General features: G+C 53.4%; 7 protein-coding genes across 7 annotated transcripts; 5 read left to right on the top strand and 2 right to left on the bottom strand.

Moving 5' to 3' along the window:
* Nucleotides 1-1,486: 1,486 nt before the first annotated feature.
* Nucleotides 1,487-2,456, top strand: J7T55_004482 (uncharacterized protein; the record flags this gene model as incomplete). The annotated part of the gene is made up of 5 exons (XM_053130177.1): nucleotides 1,487-1,670; nucleotides 1,980-2,013; nucleotides 2,083-2,127; nucleotides 2,189-2,246; nucleotides 2,391-2,456. The coding sequence occupies 5 exons, from the start codon at nucleotides 1,487-1,489 to the stop codon at nucleotides 2,454-2,456; spliced, it is 387 nt and encodes a 128-aa protein (XP_052991411.1).
* Nucleotides 2,457-3,047: 591 nt separating this feature from the next.
* J7T55_004481 (uncharacterized protein) lies at nucleotides 3,048-4,882 on the top strand (the record flags this gene model as incomplete). Its single annotated transcript, XM_053130176.1, has 3 exons — nucleotides 3,048-3,900; nucleotides 3,954-4,551; nucleotides 4,606-4,882. 3 exons carry the CDS (start codon nucleotides 3,048-3,050, stop codon nucleotides 4,880-4,882), a joined length of 1,728 nt encoding a protein of 575 aa, XP_052991410.1.
* Nucleotides 4,883-6,036: 1,154 nt separating this feature from the next.
* Nucleotides 6,037-7,649, top strand: J7T55_004480 (uncharacterized protein; the record flags this gene model as incomplete). Its single annotated transcript, XM_053130175.1, has 2 exons — nucleotides 6,037-6,269; nucleotides 6,335-7,649. 2 exons carry the CDS (start codon nucleotides 6,037-6,039, stop codon nucleotides 7,647-7,649), a joined length of 1,548 nt encoding a protein of 515 aa, XP_052991409.1.
* A 313-nt stretch (nucleotides 7,650-7,962) lies between these two features.
* Nucleotides 7,963-12,787, bottom strand: J7T55_004479 (uncharacterized protein; the record flags this gene model as incomplete). Its single annotated transcript, XM_053130174.1, has 2 exons — nucleotides 7,963-12,348; nucleotides 12,401-12,787. 2 exons carry the CDS (start codon nucleotides 12,785-12,787, stop codon nucleotides 7,963-7,965), a joined length of 4,773 nt encoding a protein of 1,590 aa, XP_052991408.1.
* A 747-nt stretch (nucleotides 12,788-13,534) lies between these two features.
* J7T55_004478 (flavin dependent monooxygenase) lies at nucleotides 13,535-15,103 on the top strand (the record flags this gene model as incomplete). The annotated part of the gene is made up of 2 exons (XM_053130173.1): nucleotides 13,535-13,844; nucleotides 13,995-15,103. The coding sequence occupies 2 exons, from the start codon at nucleotides 13,535-13,537 to the stop codon at nucleotides 15,101-15,103; spliced, it is 1,419 nt and encodes a 472-aa protein (XP_052991407.1).
* An 898-nt stretch (nucleotides 15,104-16,001) lies between these two features.
* On the bottom strand, nucleotides 16,002-16,781 carry J7T55_004477 (uncharacterized protein; the record flags this gene model as incomplete). The annotated part of the gene is made up of 2 exons (XM_053130172.1): nucleotides 16,002-16,314; nucleotides 16,417-16,781. 2 exons carry the CDS (start codon nucleotides 16,779-16,781, stop codon nucleotides 16,002-16,004), a joined length of 678 nt encoding a protein of 225 aa, XP_052991406.1.
* Nucleotides 16,782-19,368: 2,587 nt separating this feature from the next.
* J7T55_004476 (uncharacterized protein) lies at nucleotides 19,369-21,484 on the top strand (the record flags this gene model as incomplete). The annotated part of the gene is made up of 3 exons (XM_053130171.1): nucleotides 19,369-19,537; nucleotides 19,685-20,315; nucleotides 20,374-21,484. The coding sequence occupies 3 exons, from the start codon at nucleotides 19,369-19,371 to the stop codon at nucleotides 21,482-21,484; spliced, it is 1,911 nt and encodes a 636-aa protein (XP_052991405.1).
* Nucleotides 21,485-22,191: the final 707 nt, after the last annotated feature.

The raw sequence follows: 22,191 nt of genomic DNA, 5'->3' as shown, positions 1-22,191 counted from the left end.
CGTCAACCTTCTCAAAAGCCGTTGGCAAACTAGTAGATTCAAATCCCGGGAATATCACCAGTAGTCTGGCAATGGTTCCGATGCGAAAGATGGCACAATGATGCACGCTCGACTACCCCGATCTGGTGACGTTCCTAATGCAGTAGTTAGTCCTTCTCTCGAGTCGCTGTAATTATGCATTCCCGGGTCCTTCAAGTTTCCCTGGGATGTCGATCTGGGCCTCATCACGAGTATAGGTCAGTAGGAGGTGTCACAAAGCGATCAAATCATGCGGGACAATCACAGAGAGACGAAACTCCAGAGCAAATCATGGTGACATGACCCAGGCTTCTGTGAAGGGAAAACAGCCTGGAGGGTTCAGGCGATGACATTGTCCATAGAGATTCCAAAATCATCCTGGGAACCTCGACTGCGCGCGGCCCGGCCGGAAACTCGTATCGAGTCTCCAGGTCGGCACCATAGATGTTTCCAGACAGATGGCGATAAACTCCTGTTCTTTCAAGTCTCTGGCTGCCCACTGTCGAGCGCCGTCTCGAGCTGACCAAGACTGTGCTGAGAGTCGGGTAGCCGACAAGAGAGAGCTTCATGTTTTTCTAGACCTGTCTTGACGAAGTTACCAGTAGTCCCATAAAAGTCTCATCTTCTTACTGGTATCCTCTGCTGTGTTATCGCAGATGACGAAGCCTCAAATAAAAGAAGCCGCAAAAGAAGCGACTAGAACTTCGATGCTGCTCATCAATTAGGAGGGTGGAAAACACTGGAACCGGACAAATACGGTAACATGAACATTCGCCTGACGATCTAGACATCGGATCGGAAGCCTCTTGTTCACAGTCCGCCACGTGTCGGCGATCGCCGGCATTCTTGGTTCACAGGCTTTGGTCCAATGTGCGTGAGGTCAACAGAGACTTTCCTTGAACACGTCGAGCCGGCAGAAATAACAGCCACTCAGGTCCTCAATATTCGGGTCTCCGGCCTTTTCAAAGGCTAACACATTATCGTTTAAGGCATATTCACTGTGCCGCTCAATAGGGCCGCCAGTGGCTACTGTCAGCGGCTTTCGCCTGGGGTGGTAGCCGCGTCAGGTCGCCTCACGACCGTGGCTCAGTGCATGCATATGCTCATCGCTGTAGCCGGAGTAAGTGAAAGAGAAGATGAGGCAGACACGGATCTTGGGACAATTCGGAGAAGCATAAACAGAAACACGGCTCTCACGCCGGTCACTCCGTCTCTCCTGGCGGCGGCAGGTTTGGCAGCCTCGCAAACAGACCATGATCGACTTACATGCCATTTATGGAAGCCAATGCCGTGGCCGGCAAGTGTTTCTCCCGATTTTGACGGCGCGGCTTCTGAGCATAAAACAACAGAAGCAATGGCACCTTTAGTCTCTTCTAATGTCGTACGTGCGAAGGCTCGCAAGAGGCAGCTGTCGTATCGTACCTTCAGATGAGACGGCAAGGCCATGCCTGCATACGTCAACGCGGCCATGGAGGAAGCACACCAACCCGCGCAGAGGTTGTTTCAATCGTACCTGGTCCGTGTGCATCCGAGTCAAGCTTCGCAAACATTGTACGAGCGGTTGAACTGTTCAGATGTGGAATTCGTCATCATGCTGATGCACGGCAGAGCATCACACAAGGCGCTGAGTTCGTCATTCTGCACCCTGGTGGGTAAGATTTATTGCGCACAGGAAATTCGTGCATATTCCAGGTTTAGAAATATTAAGCCGCCCGGGTCTCCCGACTTAAGCGCCGGGGTTGTATGGGGTCAGGCCCAGTCGGTAGGATGCCAGGGGTTCTCCTCCTCTCACATGCGGTGATAGCGGTGGCTGTCTTGGTGGTGCAACAGGGGCCATGCCAATGTTTTATACTCTGGGGTATTATCTAGATGCTGCAGTGTTTCTATGGTGCTTGGCCCTCGAGATAGGCATCCCAGCAAACTTCCGAAACAGAGTTTGACGGTCCGCGCGCCCAATCCAGCTAGTGCTGCACTCGACCTGGATGATGAGCCCAGGTCAGTCGAACCTATTTTACAGTTCAGGAGTAATATAACCATTAACGCAAGTCACTGAAGCTTCGAAAGGGATGAGGTGATCACATCACACAGCAAAGCACTGATGCTTGAAAGGTGATTGGTCAGAACTGACGTTGAATATACAGTGAATCAGGAGCTACCGATACGTGAATAGTTGCACCGATGAGGCGAGACCAGCCATGATTCTGCACTCGATGACCACAATGAGAGCTGTAAGCTCGGAGCCAACAGATATTGTCACGTCGGCAGTGCCGTGCGTGAATCGTACCACAGCTGGGTGCAGTCCTTGATTAGTAGTTGAAGCCGACAGTTTGCGTTTTACTCGCTACTGAACTCGCAACACGTTGTGTTGCCAGCAGCAAATGCAGCGCCTCTTTGGCGGGTTGGTCTCGACCCTGAGCAAGTTGAGGCAAATCGCTTGACTTGACGGATTGGGATGTGGCCGTACTACACAACCGTGGCGCATGAGCTTCCGGAAAGGGACATTGGGGTCACTCCGGTGTTTGAGATCTGCGCGAGGGAGGCCATGGCGCATTGACATGGCACGCAGTAGCAAGTCATCTACCGCAACTCAAGCACACGCAGGCACATCAGACGGTTCAATCGATTCACCCACTGCCAACTATTGAAACCTTGATGCATCGAAGCCACCTGTACCGAAACCACAGGAGGCGGGGTGAGTTCAGATGGATCAGCTGTATATACCACAGTCACACATTCTTGCTTGCACAGCCCGCAGCCTCGGCTTGAGATCTGATTCCCTCTGAACTTCTGAAACTAAACGTCAGAGGCTCGACACTTTGGGGCAATGGGATGGCAACCCAAGCGAGCTGGTCAATTATCCTTCAAAACCCTGCGTCGTTCCAACCTTGATTCTTGTCATTGAACTCAGTTCGTCTATTAATCTACCACGCGGCTACGCTCCTTCAAACTACGACTCCTGGGGAGCTGGTTTACCTTTTTCTTCTTCTTCAAGCGTGCGAGACACGAATTTGCAGCAGTCGATTAACAATATGTCGAAGCACGGGATGCGCGACTCTATGGAGGAGGTGTTGGTGGAGAGGAGCAATGGGTCTGCCGAAGCCCAGGTGGTTGGATCGACTCAACTCTTCAAGGATGGAAAGCTGCGATGCGTCCCGATGCCCACACCCGATCCCAAAGACCCTCTCAACTTGCCTGAGTGGAGGAAATGGGCCGCCATTATAACACTATCATTATTTGGTGCGCTGGCTCTTTCGGCGGAGACAATCGTCGGCGCCTTGGTGCCCATTTTCGTCCTCGAGTATGCCGGCATCGACCCCAAGATCCTCGGAAAGATTGATCTCAGCACACTCAACCTCGCTGGAGCGAACGGAAAGCCAGCCGACCCAATCCAGCTGCTGAACAGCCTAGGAGGGCCGCCAATCTCCAAAGTCGACCTGATCTCAACCCTGCCTATCCTCGTCAATGGTATTGCATCTTACGTCTTGGTCCCACTGTCCATCGGTGTCGGCAGGCGACCAGTCATCCTGTTCTCGGGTGTCCTGGCTTGGGCAGGTGGCCTGTGGGCAGGATTCAGCACCAGTTTGAACAGCCACATTGCTGCGAGAGTGTTCCAGGGATTCGGAGCCGGCGCTGTTGAGGCTCTGATTCCCCTCATCCTGCAAGACATGCTGTTCATTAACCAGCGTAACAAGGCCTTCTCGCTCATCAGTGCCGGCCAAGGTCTCTTCGTTGTCAGTATCGGTTTGACCAGCCCACTCATTATCGTGAACCTCAGCTGGAGGTGGATCTATTATATCACTGCCGGTGCCGGTATCCTTGTATGGATTGCGATGATCTTCTTTGTTCCCGAGACACGATGGGAGCGTTCCCAAGATGAGCTTGGTATGTGAATTATCTCTTCTCACCTTTCAGTGACGCCTCTAACACACATACAGCTGGAAGGGAGGTCTTCCCACTGCGTCCCGGCGAGGTACGGCCGCGTCTCGACCACGCCAGGTACGGATACCGCACCAACAAGAACGACTTCGGCCTCTTCTCCGTTCCATTCAAGTGGAACCTGTGCAGGCGCTCCGTCGTCGAGACCGTCAAGGCTACATTCTTCCCCAACGTGCTTTGGGTCATTGCTCTTAACTCGATCTTCATCGGTGCGCTCTCAGCCACGACTCAGAACGCCGCGGCTATCATCCTCAGTCTCAAGCTCAAGTTCACGCAACTGGGACTGGTTGTTCTACCCGTCGTCGCCGCCACCCCATTCGTTTGGTTCTTTGGCGGCTACTTGGCCGACAAGATCAGCAACAAGTATGCCAAGCGCAATGGAGGAAAGAGAGAGCCAGAGGCCCATCTGATCAGTCTCATCTTCCCCTTGCTGGCCGGCGTTGCTGGGCCCATCCTGTTCGGCTACGCTGGTCAGAACACGGCGTCGCGGCCACTTGTCCCGCTCCTGGTTGGATTCTTCCTCATCGGCTTCGGTGGATTGACCATGAACTCACTTGTGAGCGTATACTTGGTTGAGTGTTACCCGAACTTTGCTGGGTAGGTTCTAGCTCCCTTGGCCTCACAGATTGAACAAGCTAACAGTATCTGCAGCCCTGTTCTCGTAACTATGTCCTCATTCCGCCTTATCGCCGGATTCTTGATTAGCTTCAAGTCCGCTGACTGGATCCTGGACATTGGCTTCATCAAGACCTTCAGTATTTACAGTGGAATCATGCTTCTCTTCACACTCATGCTTCCCCTTGTCTTCTATTACGGCAAGCAGATGAGGTTGTGGAGCGCTGGCAAGCTCGGTGCTGGTGGAGATGATGACTCGAAGAGCATGAAGAGTATCGAGATGGACTGGGACAGGCAGAGCCGCAAGAACTGAGTACAGCTCACTCGCGCTGCGCGGCTGCAAAGATAAGTGACACAAGAGGTCAACAGAACCGATTCAAGAAAGGAAGTGGGACTGGAGGAAACAATTTCTAGCATTTCATCACACAGATGTGATGCTGGAGACTGTAAGTTGATAAATGGGTTTCCTACCATTGTGTAATTTAGCGTTTGGGTTGCATCCACGACAGACGGTGTAAACGAATTCCAGGTTAGAGTCGGCATCCTTTACTAAGGGTCAGATCTCGGATTAGTTCTAGAGGTTAATTCTAACAATGATGACATCCAAACTTTTGGTCATCTTTGAACAAGATTTCAGCTCGTTACAAATAACATCGGTCGTAGTGTTTGTGGTTTGTCCACTGCAAGCTTCCTATTGTAATCATACTCAGAGATGATCATCCCACCGCAGCGCGGGATATTTGCAAGCGTACGTTCCAGAGATACATGTTTCTTTCATTATGAGTAACGAATCTCTGGCCTCTACACTTTCTCCGCCCCGGCGGCCTTCGAGAAGCGGTCCTTGCAAAACGCCGATATCGAAGCCGACTCACCCTTGATTAGAAAAGGGGCCGCAATGGTGAGGGCATACGGCGGACATCTCCATCATGCCGGGATGGCACTTTCAACAAGTGAAGCCGCCAAGTCGGAGCACGACCTTACTGGCTTCGTACACTTGAGTCAGGCAGGACACTTATCTCTTGAAGGAATGACGATTGCCTGATCACAATTCAGTTATCTTTACAAGCCATATAAAATTAAGCAACAACATAGTAGGGAACTCTTAAGGCTGTACCTGTCTCAGGCTTATTCCCCGCCAGAGCCGGGAAGCACTAGCGGTGCAACCTTGACCCATGCGAAGGATCGAAGGATTCATCCCTTGCGGAGTGCTCTATCATGCCAGTGTATACTGCGTAGAATCATCCAATCAATGCCATCGCGCACTGTAATCGAGTCAGCTATCACCATGGCTAGCAGACTTCGATCTTGTAACGAACGCATACATTCCCCTTTACCGCCAACTTTTGAACTTCGCGTGAGGAGCTAACTCCGTGAGAAAGCCCCACCCCGGAGGAATGAGCCCAAAAAGCTTACAGGGCGCACAATCAGTCCGGCCTCGCATTTGTTCAGACAAGGCATACTTTCAACATGACTTCAAGGAGAGCCGACACAGACGCCATGAGCCAAACAGCCGTCATACGAGGAAACAACGATCACATACAGTCGAGCCGCGACACCCACGAGGGTCAGCCAGTTCGATATGCGAGTGCGCAAGAATGGGCGGAGCACAAGGAGGAGATCCGACACTTGTACATGGAGGAGGAAATGCCCCTGCAGCAAGTGATCACTGTTATGAAGGAAAATTACAACTTCCATGCGACGTACAGTTCCTCTTGATCCAACTGAGTACGCCACTATGATCTTACTTTGCTGATATGACGAATAGGGCCAAGATGTACAAGACCAGACTCAGATTCTGGGGTTTTCGGAAGAACATCTCACTCAGAGATGGTCTAGATAGCGATGCTGTGCATCGGGCGCTTAGTGACAACCATCGTGGCCCAGTCAGGCTGCCAAATGGTCAAGTGGTGGACAGCAGCCGTCTTGCTACACACATGCGGCGTAGATTACAGGGCAGGGGCGCCCTCGCGAGACAAGGCACGACGCAGATGCCGCACCTGCAAGCCGTGCGGCCGCCGAACACATTCTACATTTCCGAGGCCGTCCTATTCAGCGTTCGCTCATATATAATGGGCTTGTACCAAGGCACAGTCACCACCGGGGAAGCCCTCGACGAGCTACGGTGGAGCAACGCCGGCGCCAAGTGGTCAAGATTCGCCTATGCAGTAAAGGCCGCGCTGAGCGAGGACAAATTCAACCAGGCCCTCGTGCTGATGAGGCAGGCCCCGGAGGAAATCAGGCTGCTGATTCAGGATCAGCCGGCCAATCTTCTCAGTCAGCTCTTGCTCTTTATAGTGCATGCCACCCGGCGACAATTCTCGGATGAAGCCCAGAGGACACAATTCCTGATCGTGGTTAGGTCCCTGATCAATTACGGCGAATCGGTCGCCGCTCATAACCCTGCACTCCGCCTGCCGCCGAACCAACCCCTGCGCCAACTGCTGCGGGCCTTGAGTCAATCGAACCTAGAAAAGAACGACCTCAACCAACTGGCGACCCAAGCCTGGAGACTAAGCCTGTCGACATGGGACGACATGGTCCCAGAAAGCACCACCGCGCTGGGGGAATGGATGAACTTCAGCAACGTGGGCGGCCTCAGCGGCCTCCCGACCAACTTCGGCACCAGGATCGAGCAGAGCCTGGCGAGCCTCGAGGCCAGGTACGGGGAGCGCGACGAGCGGTGCATCAAGACCCTGCGGCTGAAGGCCGAGTACATCCTGACGGTCGACGACGACCGCGGGATAAACGAGATGCTCGACGACAGGGTCCGCGACATCTTCGTGGAGGTGCTGCGGCGTGGGGCCGAGGGCGTCCCGAGGCTGGTCGCGTACAGGTACATCGCGGATTATCACCGGGAGCGCGGCGAGCAAGAACTGGCCGAGGAGAATTTGCGCAGCTCCATTGATGTCATGCGCGAGAATTTCGGCGAGTCGGACCTCATGGTGTTGACCTATGTCTCTAACCTTGAGACGTGGCTGACGGAGTGGGGGAAGACTGAGAAGGCAGCTCAGGCTGGTCGATGGCGCGAGGAGCTGCAAATCGCCGCTGATAAGAAAGCTAGAGAGGACTCGGACCAGTAAAAAGCGCAAGGCGCCATTGCGTACACTGAAGATAGAAACCCAGTCTGCAAGCAAGATGTATTGGATTGGGTGCCTTCGAGAAAATTTTACATATCTATCCCATACATCATCATTTTTTTATGCCAGTATTCCCTATCCATGTTTATGCTTTTGAGGCTAGACGAATCGGCCCAGAAGGCAACCTTCCAACCAGGGCCACTAAAAAATATCTTTTGACGATGGGTATCATGTGTACGCCCTTTCATAATCAACTTTAAGGACAGCAGAAGACAATTCGCTTGGGCAGACGCCTTAGTCAAGCATTCCAACGCGATCACTTCTCACCGCGACTCTCTTTTCCCTTCTGCACCATCTCCCCGACAGCCGCCGCCAACGTGCCCTTCGGACCCTCGTCCAGCGCGGCATACCACGCTCTCAAGTCAATAAGGTAGCTCTTCTCCGTCTCGCTCAGCTCGACCGGCGGGCCACGGACCTGCGGGGCCGCATCCTCGCCATCGGTGTCAAACACAGCCCAGCTAGACTCGTCCTCCGTCCTAAGTCCGAAGCCTCTGTCGGGCAAGGAGGTCACTGTAAAGCGACGCAGAAGGATAGAGTCGCCCGGCTTCACAACAGGCAAGTAGTCTTTGTGAGCGCGGAAGAGCGAGACTTCGATCACGCCTTGAGGGGCGGTAGACGGGTCGGTAATGGTGAAGGATGACACGTATTGCCTTGCCTTGGTGCGCTGTGGGTCGGTGTTGGTGCTGGTTACCACAGCCGCGACATCAAGGGTATTCATGTTGTAAGATTTGAGGTCCTTGAGCGGAGCACACTCTGGCATTTCGGTGCCGAGACGCTTGACCAGGTTGTTCTTGGTCTTGTTGGCTGACGTGGCGGAGACTTTTCTCCTGGAAGGAGACCTAAGGCCGGCACGGGCGAACATGTCTTCCTGGTCTTGGGGCGGGCTCGTAGCCTTCTGAAAACTCATGGTCTGACTACGCGTCGTCCGTGGACTGGGCGACTGGTCGGAAGGTATGCGTTGTCCTCTCTTCGCGCCGCGGGGCGGCTTCGCGAACAGGATGCTGGGTTCTTCCCGCAGTGCGCGGAGTCTGAGGGTACGCTTCGATTTGCGCACCGAGGGAGACTCCGCTTCTTCTGTTTCTCTGGGCTCAGAAGCTTGTGAGTTGGCTGTCACGAAGCTGGCGCGGTCGTCGAAATGGGCCACGCTGGGTGAAGCCTCCATTTGAAGCAGCTCGGAAGCGTCGTGAAAGTCTTCTTCGTCACTGAGAGCGGGGGCGGCTTCCTTGTCAATCGCGCCGGTTGTTTCTGAGAGTCCTGGCCCTTCTGTTTCGGCAGGTTGGGCCGGAGACGAGACTGCGATTATCTCGTTCTCTAATGGCTCTGACACGGCTTCCGACATGGCCAAATCTTCGTCATGCGATACCGCTCGTCCATTCTTAACACTCTCGGCATCACTTTCGAGCTCTTCGCCTGTCAGTGCTACGTCTTCCGCTGTCTTAGCAGCCTTTTCATTTGTGACGCTCATTTCATCCTCCTCTTCAACCAAATCAGGCTGCGAGAGCATAATCTCCGTCTCTTGCGTCCTAAATGTCACTGCCTCCTGATCGGTAACTTGCGTTTCCAAGTGACTCGACACTGTGGTCATGGAGATGTCCATTGATATTGTGTTGTGAGCGTCTTGATGCTGCGATTCAGGTGGGGATGGGGGTGCATCCTGCTGCGCATCCGAGAAACCTTCGAAGCTCTTAGATTCCGAAGTCTCGTTTTGAACATTCGGCAGTCTGTCCATTTCACTCGCATCTTCGTTCCTCGGCACCTTGTCCGAGAGCTCAAGTTCTCGGTCTGACGGCTGCTCCATCGCGTTCTCGTCCGTCTTTCCTTCATGTATATGTTTCTCAGAGCCGGAGCTTCGATCTTCATCTGTGGCACCAGGCTGCCCGTGCTCCATTGAGATGTCCTCTTTCGCCTCTTGACTGGGTTCCTGACGTCGTGGCGAAAATGGAAGATCAAGCGATGTAGCCGTCTCCAACGCCTGTGACTGGAAAGATGCAGCCGTGTCTCCTGATTGCGTCAGGAACGACGGGTTTGAATCGACCGGGTGTGCGTGAAAAGCATCTATACGGGTCCCTGAGCTCGGTGCCTGGTCAGGTGGCGACGAGGGAAGATCAGCTGTAGTTGTATCCATGATTTGTGTCTCAAAAGATGCAGCTAGATCTTCTGATGGCTTCTCAAAGTTCGCTGCCAGTTCCATTGACTCCGGCTGAGGGGGTTCAACCACATCTTCATGCTCGGGCGCATCCACACTCATCGCATCAACCTCATTGTCAACAACTTGGTCGGTCCTCTGCTGCACTTGTCCCATCATTTCTGCCACGGGATCGCCCTGTCTATTCCCTTCTTCGACAGAAAGCTCTAGGTCCTTTTCGTTTTGACCGCGGGACGGGCCGAGGCTCGTAGCCGCCTCTTCTCCCTCCGGTACGCTGAAATTTGTGCCCTTCGCGACCTCAATATTGCCGTTCGGTTTTGCGCCCTCACCTACTCCAGCACTCATTGGCTCGTCCACGTCTTTGTCGGAACCTTCGCCACCTGTCTCGCCACTTTCAGATTCGCTGTTACGATCCTCGTGAACAAGCTGCTCATCGCCAGAGACCGACTCTTCTTGTTCATCAAATGCTTCATCTTCCTCTTCTTCAACGGACTCCTCGTCAAGATCAGGCTCTTGCTCAGCCTCGACAGGTCTCTGGCGAGATTGAAGACCGAAGACTTGCCTTCCCGCCGCCAGAGGTACTTCGCGGTTACCTTCGGGCTCGGACTTAGCGATCCCGTCCATTTGCTGGCGTCCAAATTGATTTTGGGGCGGCGGGGGTGCTGGCTCTTCGTCGTCATCTGAGTCCGAGAGTAGGTCGATAACAATAGGCTGTTTTTGGACCTGAGGTGGTGGCGCAGGTCGCATCATTGGTTGTTGATAGACATTGCCTTCTGTGTAATCGTCTTCCTCATACTCGTCCTCATCGTAGTCCTCTTCGTCTTCGTCAAAGTCCTCGTCCTCATCTAGCAAGTCCTCATCAGGCAGAGGCTGCCCCCTCTCGACATCGGCGTCCTCGTCATCGTCGGAGATGCGATCGTAATTTCTCATGTCATAGTCGTCCCCCTTTTCCTCCTCATCGTAGTCTGCCTGTTCATCACTGTCCATCGAGTCTTCGTCCTCGTCCGCCGATGATTCGCGGCCATGCGGAAGAGCATCCCGTGGAACATCTTGTTCGAAGACTGGCTGAGAGAGAATGCCTTGCTGCCTCATCTCATCCCGGTTGCGTGTTCCGTCCTCTACTTCAGGAGGGATCATACCTGGAGGTGTCCCTGTCCACACACTATTCTCTGAGTGTTGTTCCTCAGGGATATCAACACGGCTGCTAGCGTGCCATGGGCCCGATGACTGAGACCCGACAGGCCAAATCGGCGCCTCGTTGTTGCCTGTCTGAGATCCAGCCGCATAATTAGAGGGTTCATTGAGGGGTTCATGATATTGAGAATGGTGTGAGGATTGCTCGCTGGAGCGATGCGAAGGCGAAGACGCGTGAACTGATGGTTGCTGCGGGTCTGGATATGCCACTGATAGATGGTGGGTGTCGTGGTGAGTCATTGGCATTTGTGAAGACGCGTATGGCAAACCACTAAAGGTGGATTGCGGTCTCTCACCAAATCCAAACCTCACCGAGTCGACAGATGAGCCGCCGATGACGCCAAATTCAGCTGAGACATTCGACGGTTGTCCAAACTCAGCACCAAAACCCGGTGTTTGACCAAAGTCAGACTGTCCAAACACCGGCTGTCCAAACACGGACTGGGAAGATGTAGGCTGGCCTAGAATGGGCTGTTTTGGCACTGTGTCACCGCCGAGTGGGAGGGGCGGTTGAGTTTGTTGGTCACCATGCGCATGCGAGGGAGGCAAATTTGGAGATATTCCAAAACCTGCCTGGATGCTTGGGTTGAGCTGAGAAAACCCTGAGGATCCAGACGCAAGACCAAAGGGGTTGGCCGTGGCTGGTTCAGCCATAGTTGCCGGCAGGGGTTGGATTGGGGCAACAGGCTCAAGACTCAACGTTGATGCTTGAACACCAGTGTCAGTGGTGGCACCACTGGGTTTCTCTGAAAGGCTTCCACCCAAAAAGGGGGACGATGATTCCGTCCTTCTGAAGGTCTTGGATGGTGTGTTTCCTACACTCTGAGGTGGTGGTGGAAGCTCCAACTCGACAGTTTGGCATGCCCCATCGGTCATCTGTGGCTTTGACGGTGTATCCCGCATAACGACATCATCGTCTTGCTCCGGAGCAGGAGAAGATGAGTCCAGCAGTATTTCAGGATCAGGACTGCTACTTTCTTCTCGGTACCTCCACCTGCCATTCTGCACAGAATACCTCGGCCGCTTGCGGCCCTTGCCTCTCCTACCACCATCTTCCTCTATTTCCTCATCGAGATCAAATTCGAACAGGGGAGCATACGAGGCCCTCGACCTCTTCATGAATATCGGTGACGCGTACTCATTTCCTATGGGTCTGGCGTTGTTTTGTGTGACAGGCTCGTCATCGAAAAGGGTGGTGTCGATCTCGGCGTACGGGATGGGCTCGAATACCTCTTCTGGCTCGGTGGGGACAGGCTGGTCGATGTGGATGAACTTGGTTTCTTGAGATTCGCCAAGTGTGACCTGCGATGGATTGTAAGAAGAGTGGTCCCTCAATCAAGCCTAAGTATCCCACCTTGAGCGCAAGCTTCCCCACGAACTTCAACTGCCAGTCCGACCGCGAGCCCGGAGGTCGCGCAGGCTCTTCATCCCTGGCCCACTCGACGCCATCCAGGGCCAAAGTGACCTCATCACCGCTTCCAAGCTCCAAGTCACCGATGGCTTCAGCGCTGGGACCGTTGAGTTGTATGCGCACTTGGCCTTTGTCGCGTCGCAATCGGAAGTCTGGCTCGGCGAGCAGGAAAGCGACGCTCTTGCTGACAGAGCTGTAGGGCCAGGTGATCGTAACCTCTCCGTGGACTTTCCGTATGGGCTGATCAGATAAGTCGGGGTCCAACTGCGCGATAGGCGTGGCTGTCCTTGTCGCGAGCATGTGCTCGACATCGCCATTCGCAGATGCCATCGTGGTGGAGTCGATGTCGTACTGCGATGCGAAGGATCGACGGCTAGATCATCGCTCAGAAGGGGTGATGAAGCGAGGTAAGGCGGCCATCTGATTGTCGCGTCTCTTAAATGCGTCGTCTTGTGTGGATTGCCGGTTCCGTCATTGGGAGTCGAAAACGGACCTTGAGCAGCCTTGAGATGTCTTGGTTCGTGACCAGAAGCAGAGCCAGGGGAGCTTTGCAGATTGGTACGCGGGTACGGGGGTACGTGGGTACGTACCTAGAGTGCTAGTCTAGCTAGACGTGCTAGACTACCGCCTGCTCCTTTGAGCCGTGTCCAGCGTGTCCAGGTAGGGTGGGGCCCGCTGCGGCAGGCCTTGCCGAATTGAACAGGATCCACCTCTCCGGCCCGGCTGAATCGCGACAGGCCGATACGGAGCACGTCAATCCACATCGTCACGCCACGCATCCCGTCGCGGCCATACGGAAGAGGTGTTTATTTATTCGCTATAATATTTTAACTTTTTCATGTCTATCCTTCGGCTCCGTCTTCGTCGTCCCTCGATCTGTTTGTATATTTGAGCTCTAGACCAGCACACAGTCTGGCTTTCTTCCGACCATCAGCGGGCATTTCTTCTTGCCTCCGGACTCATTCCTCGCAGTTACCGAGCTATCTCAGGCGCGCAGTGATAAGACGCCCACCTCTCGTGCCTATCCAACTTTGCTTGCTGAGCTCCACCGGTTCCTCGAGAAGGCAACAAACCACCATGGGCTCTGTTGACTCCGGGCCGTTCGATGTGAAGAAAATCGCCATTATTGGCGCTGGGCCTTGCGGTCTCTCAGCAGCAAGGTACCTCGTCGCACAGCAGGCCTTTAACTCAGTAGTCGTCTTCGAGCAGAATCCTGAAGTGGGCGGCGTGTGGTATTACAGTCGAGAGCCCACATCCAGCCAACACGTCCCTCAAGTGAGCCCTTTCTGCCCTCCGGATGCTCCGGTCAAAGACCAAGATGGTGATGCGCCGGTGTTTGCTTCGCCGATGTATCAACTCCTCAACACCAACATCCCTTGGACCATCAGTATGGAATTTCCTGTCGTCTCCTTGCTTTACTTATAATATCTTTTGAGAGATTTCTTGCGTGGTCGGGTGTGCATGAAATACTGTCTCCCAAACAGAGACCGAGTCTGAAGACAGCTGCTCTGAAAGTGTACTGACCCAACACGTGAAGTGAAATACGGAGACCAGGATTTCCCCCACGATGGACTTATCTTCCCATCCCGTCAAGTCGTCCAAGAGTACCTGGTTCAATATTCTCAAGACGTTCGACACCTTGTCCGCTTCTCAACACAGGTCAAGACTGTGTCACTTAGGCGGGAAGGGGACCACGACCGGTGGGATATCGAGACCGAGAACCTCCTCGATGGTCAGAAATCAAAGGACACCTTTGACGCCGTCGTGGTAGCCAACGGACACTACGCAACGCCGTTTATTCCCGATGTCAAGAACATCAAAGAGTTTCACGCCGCTCATCCCGGAGTAGTCTCCCATGCAAAGACATACCGCGTGCCCGAGGACTTCGCTGGGAAGAAGGTGCTGGTTGTGGGCAACGCCTCGTCAGGCCTTGACATCGCATCCCAAATCAGCCGTCACAGCAAGAGTCCCCTGCTCCTTTCTGTACATGAGCCTACTCCCGACGAGAATTTGGAGCACAGCCGGGCTGAAGAGGTCCCAGCGATAGAGGAATTCCTTGTTGAGGAGAAGGGCGTCAAGTTCACCGATGGAAGAGTTGAGAAGGACTTGGGCGCTATCCTATACTGCACAGGGTATCTTTTCAGCTTCCCCTTCTTGGAAAGCCTGACACCGGGGCTGGTGTCGAACGGAGGGAGAGTGTACGGCTTGTACAAGCACCTGTTCCACATTGACCACCCCACATTGGTTTTCCCTGGTCTACCCATTAGAGTTGTGCCCTTCCCCGTCTCTGAAGCACAGGCTGCTGTGTTCTCCAGGGTCTGGTCCAACTCTTTGACATTGCCTTCCGTCAAAGAGATGTCGCGATGGGAAGAGGAGGAAGCTGAGATACGGGGCAAATCCTTCCACGTCTTCCCCATGCTGGGCGACGCCGAACTTCTCGATGAGTTTCACGACTGGGTCCAGAAGTCAAGTAGCAACAAGGGCAAGGAGCCACCAGTGTGGAACGCGGAGCAGAAGTGGGAGCGTACGATTTACGTCGAGGCAAAGCTGAAGTTTGAGACCACAGGGCGCAAGGCAACGTCTCTCAAGGAACTTGGTTTCCCATATCAACCTCCAAGTGACGTCAACAAGCAGGATATTGTATAAGGAGCTATATAGTGATTAGATACCTAGACGAGATGCAATTATAGAAGAATTCATCGTACGCCGTTCCACAGCACTGCCGGCCGTCTGAATCGCATCCCGGAGATACCAAGACGCCACCACAATGAGAACCACAGATGCAGCGAACTTTTTCAAAGAATTTCTTCTTGATTGTTTCTGGGCTTCAACAGGCAGGAAACTTTGTATTTAGGAGGTTTGCTTTCAAAGTCTTCAGTTGGCGACGAATGTGAGGCGGTATAGGTGTGCAGAATCCGTTGGTTGATATCTGCCGGGAAGAAGTTTTTCAAGGACCCATTTTTCCACCACCACCGCACCACGGGTATGTCAATACACCGAATTACGGGGATTTCACTCCGAGTAGCTCTCCTTAGCTCAGTTGGCAGAGCGATGGACTGTAATAGTGCATATAGTTATCCACAGGTCCCCGGTTCAAGTCCGGGAGGGGAGATCTCTTTTTGCTCTCTCCGCAGCAGCATGTGCAGAGAGCATAAAGGCTCTGTGGGAGCAGGCCCCCAATATCGAGTCACAGTTTGAAGCCTGCTCCTTCGTTTTTATGAGGCGTCCAAAGAAGCTAGCCTCACGGGATTGGCCTTATAGCTTGTCTGGGAAGTGTCTGATAAATGCGAGCTCCGAGTGGCTACTACGTATCTGCAGTCAATCCTCATGTCCCTTGCACTCGGTGTGGCAAAGACGACTAAGGTGAGGACAATCTCCTCACTGCCCGAGGCATGACATGATATATATTGTGTACTTGTAGCGCTCTTTGCACAGAAGCATCCATTAGTAGTAGGAAGAACTACTTTACAACTGGCAAAAGTTGAAGGCATCGTTCCTTTTCGATATATTTAGATATCTTTTTCTTCTCATTTCTGTTCTGTTTTCATGTGTTGTCATATTTGGCTCCACCGAATATAACAAGGTTGCGGCGCGCATATTGCGAATTCTCCTCGTCACCCCATTGCATGAGCATATATTCAAGGCGGGACAACCGGAGAACTACCGAGCCCAAATCTTCCGTTCGCTTGGCTGTATACACAGCTTCTCTCACAAGTTCATCCAAATATAGCTTCAGACAGGGCTTCAGCCCGGTCGCCTCGTACGCACAAGTCAGGTACTTTTGGCTCTTGAATGCAGATTTCGCCCTTGCTGGTATCTTGTCGCGCTTCAGGCCCTCCTTGTGAAAATATTGTAGTCTGGTGAAACAAGAATTAGCACTGAGCCAGACCCATCATGAGACAACTGCTAAGCTCGGAGTCACGGAGAGAGGAAAAGACTGATATCGCAGCGATCCTTACCGCGTCCTATGTCTGTCAATTCCCAGACGCTCATATGCACTTAAAGCAGGTTTTGTCGTTGTGTCCTGTCGACCCGCGGCGCTTCGGAAGGTCCGCGGGAGGCTGAAGGATGAGATGACACAAGAAGTGTCGGCATCTTCGTCCCCAGGGGGCTTCGACATGTTCAAAAAATATTTCCAACACTTGATGGCCACTTCGGCCAGGTCAACATGGCTTTCGATATGAGAAAATCCCTCCAAAATCCGGCGCAACGGATACGTCTCTGGCCAAGCCAATGCAGAATCCCCTGCGCAGGCCGCGATGTACTTGAGAAGAGTCCTCAGGATGGCGTTTTCATCCTCCGAGTCCTCTCCATCCCAATTCATCTTGATGACCGCAAAAAAGAGCCCATGTAATACGTGATGTGGCTCATCTCGAAGAAGACGCTGTATCTTGATCGGCAGGCGCCGTAGCTCGGAGAATGCTGCCTGCATCTGATGCTCACACAGTAACTCACGACAGGCCTCTACCGAGCTGATGAATTCTGCTGCTGACCTGGAGAAAGTCTGGACGTCGAGGCCCGATTTAAAGCCTGAAAAAATCGCATCCAGCGTCTCGCGGCAGATGTCGTGTGCACTGTGCTTGTGTGCTTCTGACTGCAACACGGCTTTACTATCGAAAGCACTCCGAGGATTCTCCTTGTCGTTCTTTTCTTTGATGTAGTCTTGAATAGCGAGGAGCACAAATTCTGAGGCGCAGAAATTCGCGGGTGATTTGAGAAATACAGGCGATGTCGACCAAGAAATTGGAACCGGCCTAGGGTGTGCATTTGTTCGGATATATTTTGAACAACCCCATGATTTCAAACGTTTTTTGTACATTGTTGGGCTGAACATGAAGTGAGCAGAGCGTTTACATGAACAGATGGAGAAGTCTAAAGTAAGAGAAATACCCACGTCGCATTAAAAGAGTATTGGGTGCGCATTATGTCCACAACATCCCGGAGAGGTTTGTTTTCTGTGAGGTACAGCCGCCGTATTGTGGACTTGTGTTGGCTCCATTCCGCCTTTGTTGCCCACTTGGAACTTGGAACTTCCGTCCGAAGAGAGAGTTGTGTGCCACCTTGATCCTGATTCGTCCCCGGGCATGGAGAAGCCATCACGCTGGCTGCTCCTTGCGTATTCCGCAAAACCAGACCGGTCGACCGAGGGCTTGTGTCGCGCATTAAATCGATGGAGAATCTCAAAAAGATAATTCCCAGGCAGAATCACCTTGATTACGTATTCCTCAGAGCGTTAGGGTGCTGACAATGGTTGATGTAGACTTACCCCTGGAGGCCGTTGGCTTTAGTGCTTACCCACCACGTTCAGCTGGGCCAATTCCTACCAACAAGGGCAGCATGTTGTGGGGCCACGTTAGACTATAGTGTCCATTTGAAACGTCATACGTTGCACAGAGATGCAGCCTTACAGTGGCTCGCAACGCGCTCCTAGAAGCAGTTCAGGAGGGGCTCAAACCCCCACGCTGTCAAACAAAGATCTGAAAGTCTTTTGAGGCGCCGCGAGGTCAGCTCTTCTAGCTTTTTCGGCTCCTTCTATTCCACAAAGCACAATACACGAGGCTATCACGGCCTCGTATACCCGTCATCGAGGATGGAGAGCCTTTGCAGATTCATGATCGTAGAGAAAGGCGCACTTAGAGAGGGAAGGTGATCATCATCAGGGTTGCCTGGTAGGATTGCGGAGTAATAATCGAAGAAAAGAAAAGAAAAACAGGCCAGGAACTTAAACAGATAAAATGTTGTAGCCTAAGCCGGGAAATATGGGACCCAAATCCTGCAACCGTGTGGAAAGCCCGGGACGGTGGGGTGCTTTGGATTGTCGAATGGTCCAGCTCTAGGGCCTTAAGTGAGTCTGTCCTTTGATAAGTGGCTGTGGCAATTGGTGATGTAGCTGGACATAACTGCAGCCCGCTGTCAGCTGTCATGCCCCGGAGCACATCAGTAGACGGCGCAAGTAAGACAAATCTTCTGCATGGAAATCCAGATTTCAGCTAATGACAATTAGTATTACAAAGAAGAACGTGGCATGGCATCTAGACGTCGTCCCGAGTCAGAAAGGTGGTCGCCTCAGTTGTGTTCGTCAGAAGGGGGGAATATGGCGGCATACGAGGGGCAGTTGAGTGTAATGGGACCTAGATCCGCATGCCTCCTTACCACAGCAGGGCGTCTTCCGGGGGCTTGAAATCAATGGCTGCAGTTGACAGCCTAGTATATCGAGATACTTCAAAGCACAAAATGCATAGCCTACTATGTAAATGGTAAAATTGTTCATACAGGTGCTGTATCAGAAGGAATGGAAATACGTGCTCTAGGTAGAGAAGTAGTACGTATGATAGGCAGCCTTTCAGTTAGGGAGTATGATACTGTGCTTGCTAGAAAGCCTTGTGTCAAGTTCGACTTGCCCCCGATTTCTCATATATAGTGTCTGTTGATCAAACCATCCATGGCCATTCTAAATACGAGCAATAGCAGAAGTTACAATGAAAATGTTCAATAATAACTAACAACATGGTCGAGTTTATATGCGGCTCGTCGGGGGAGGGAGAGTATGAAGTCGGACGGCTGTCGGTCCCAAGTAAGACGGGACATTCCCCCCGCAATGCCTCGATAAGGCTGTAGGACAAGGGCGCGTCTTGGATAGGAGCTTCCTTATCAGTAATGGTGTGCTTTTGCGTTAGCTGCCGGAGAGGAAGCTTCAGGTGAATTTGTAATCTGCAAGAATACTGTTGTCATTGATCCGCTTTGATAGACAATTATGTTTCTCTTTTCTTCTCCATCAATGGCCCAGTCCTGCATGTCTAGGCCACCGTTCTATCCGAAAGTCCCGTGAATATATCGATCGACGTAGCTGCGTGAGACCCAACGACGTACCAATATACAACTTGCCCTCCAACCTGTACCTCGTCGTCACGATGGAGTCGAGCTCCTCGACAGCCGCCGGCTCGGCTGCGATGGCTAGCAAGCCAAAGCCCAAGGACTTCAGTCACTACTACTCCGTTACGACGGCACATCGGGTGCCCAGTGCTATGAAGGCATACTACAAGTTCTTCAGAATCCCTGGTGTTGGAAATTTGGCTGGTGGTAAGCAATCGCCTCCTTCATGAGCCGGCCCAAGATAAGGTTGGGTACTCTGAAACTCTATCGCCCTTTAGGGCGCTAAGCTTCCGATATACTTCCTCTATGGTTCGTGAACTGCTTCCAATGTCAGCGCTAATTAGTAACACCCAGGCCTGCCGAATTTACGGTTTTTCCCCTTTGACACCCTCGAGGCGCAAACAGCTAAGCCGGAGCGGTGGACGCCCTCGCCCAACAAGCCCAATGTCGTGGACGATCTCTCCGAATCCACCGCTTCGCTGAAGATTGACGGATCCGGCTCCTCCGATCCCGCCGCGGCGTCACACATCACCGTCCCGAAAGCCCTGTCCGACGACACCGATCCGGAGAAGAAGATCGACCTCGCGACAGCGCTTCAATATGGCCTGGCCCAGGGGTACCCACCTTTGTACTCGTTCCTCCGACAGTTCGCCCGCGAGCGCCTGCACCCCAATGTGCCCTACGAGGGCGGTGTCGATGTCTGTCTAACCGTCGGGTCGACGGATGGCATGTCCAAGACGTTGGAGCTGTTTGTCGATCCATGGAGCCCCGAGACGGGCGACGTTCGCGACAGGCCCGGCCTGCTGTGCGAGACGTTCGTATACGGAAACGTCTTGAGCCAGTCGCAGCCGAAGGGCGTGCAGATCGTGCCCGTCAAGGCTGACGAGGGCGGCATGGTGGCGACGGGGCCGGGAAGTCTGGATGACGTTCTCACCAACTGGGACTACTCCAAGGGCCGGAGACCACACTTGTTGTACACCGTGACGTGAGTACTGCTGCCTCCAGCTCTCATACCGATGAGATGGCGACTGACTTGAAACCAGAATGGGCCACAACCCTACCGGCATACTCCTCTCCCTCGAGCGACGAAAGGAACTCTACGCCATCGCCTCCAAATTCGACGTCCTCATCATCGAGGATGACCCCTACTGGTACCTTCAATTCCCATCTGCAGCCATCGAGGAAGGCAAATCCCGCAACAGACCACCAGTCGCCGACGCCCTGTCCACTCCCTACAAGCCTGAAAAGACCTCAGGGTATCCCTTCCTCGACTCCCTCGTCCCGTCCTTCCTCGCCGTCGACACAGACGGCCGCGTCATCAGGCTCGACACCTTCTCCAAGACGGTCGCGCCGGGCTGCCGGCTGGGCTTCATAACGGCGCAGCCGGACCTGATCGAGCGGTTCGTGCGGGTGACGGAGTCGTCGACGCAGCAGCCGTCGGGCTTCGTGCAGAGCGTGATCTCGCAGCTCATCATCGGCAAGCAGCCGGCCGAGGTAGAGCGGTCGTGGCTGTCGCTGCGCAAGAATAGTGAGCGGGCCGCCTTCAGCGGCTGGAACACGGACGGCTGGGTGCGGTGGATCGAGGGCCTGCGCGGCGAGTACGAGCGCCGCATGAACCGCATGTGCCGCATCCTGGACGAGGGCGCCACCTACGTCAAGCAGGGCACGCCCCGCGCCCCCGCCGACGCCGACGTGTGCGTCCTCACCAAGACGCAGCTGTACGACTTCTCGTGGCCCCGCGGCGGCATGTTCGTCTGGATCAGGGTCTTCTTCGAGCAGCACCCGCTGTTCGGCGCCGCCAGCTCCGACGGCAAGGATATCATCGACGGCACGGCCCTGGCCACGGGCCTGCTCATCCACCTGACCAAGAGCCCCTACAAGGTGATTGTCAGCCCAGGCATGATGTTCTCAGCCACCGAGGAGATCCGCAGGAACGTCGGCTGGCAGCACTTCCGGCTGTGCTTCGCCGCCGAGACGGAGGAGAACGTGGACCTGTGCTCGGAGAGGTTCGTCAAGGGCGTCAGGAAGTACTGGGCTATCAAGAAGGCCAAGGATCTGGAAGATCTCATCAAGGAGTCGCCCGTGGCCGCACAAGATGCCGACGGCGATGACGAGGAGGACATTGGAAATCTGGGGTTATACCTTGGGTGTTAAGTCTGTCTGAGGATATTGGGATTGTATTTTGTCCAGCGTTTCTGTGTACTGCGGGATTTCCAAGTTGGTGTCAATATTTCATGATTTATGATGAACCTTCTGAGTACAGCGAGTGATTGGATACAGAATGAAAGCTATCCAGCCTCTGGGTGAGCCAAGGATCGAAGTGCTATGTTGCGCGCATCACGCCTCCCACCCAAATACATTTCCAAATGCCTGATGTTCATCCAGTCCTGTCAAGCGCGGGACTGCCCACTGATTCGATGCTGATGATGTCTGTCTTCCTAATCAGATACACTTACAGTCAAGACTGCACGATGGCCGGGCAAGCAACCCGCACGAACCCCTGATCAGTCGTGGCGGAGCCCTCGTCTGCTGCGCATATATTGCTGGTTTCTGAACCTGGGCTTGGCTAGGTCGTCAACATTTCGGTTTTGTCTTACTGCACCATGCGGGTTTGTTGTTGAGCCGAACCATTCTAGGCATCTTCATCCTATCGATCTACAACCTTGATAGTGTTTATCTGTTTATTTTGTAGGCCGTACGCTAACGGTCAAGGTGAGTACTGTTCATTTCTATACCTTCGACGACGAAATGACCGGTGTGGTATCATAATGGATTCGATTTCTTGATAAGTGAACGTCACAGCACGCATGATCTGACAGCCTGTACCACCACACCGCTCACTCTGCTCAGAGCAAGCCCAA

The sequence above is a fragment of the Diaporthe amygdali genome (genome assembly GCF_026229845.1).
Source record: "Diaporthe amygdali strain CAA958 chromosome Unknown NODE_22_length_803717_cov_65_427750, whole genome shotgun sequence".
NCBI classification, from domain to species: Eukaryota; Fungi; Ascomycota; class Sordariomycetes; order Diaporthales; family Diaporthaceae; genus Diaporthe; species Diaporthe amygdali.
This window is presented reverse-complemented; position numbering and strand designations above follow the sequence as displayed.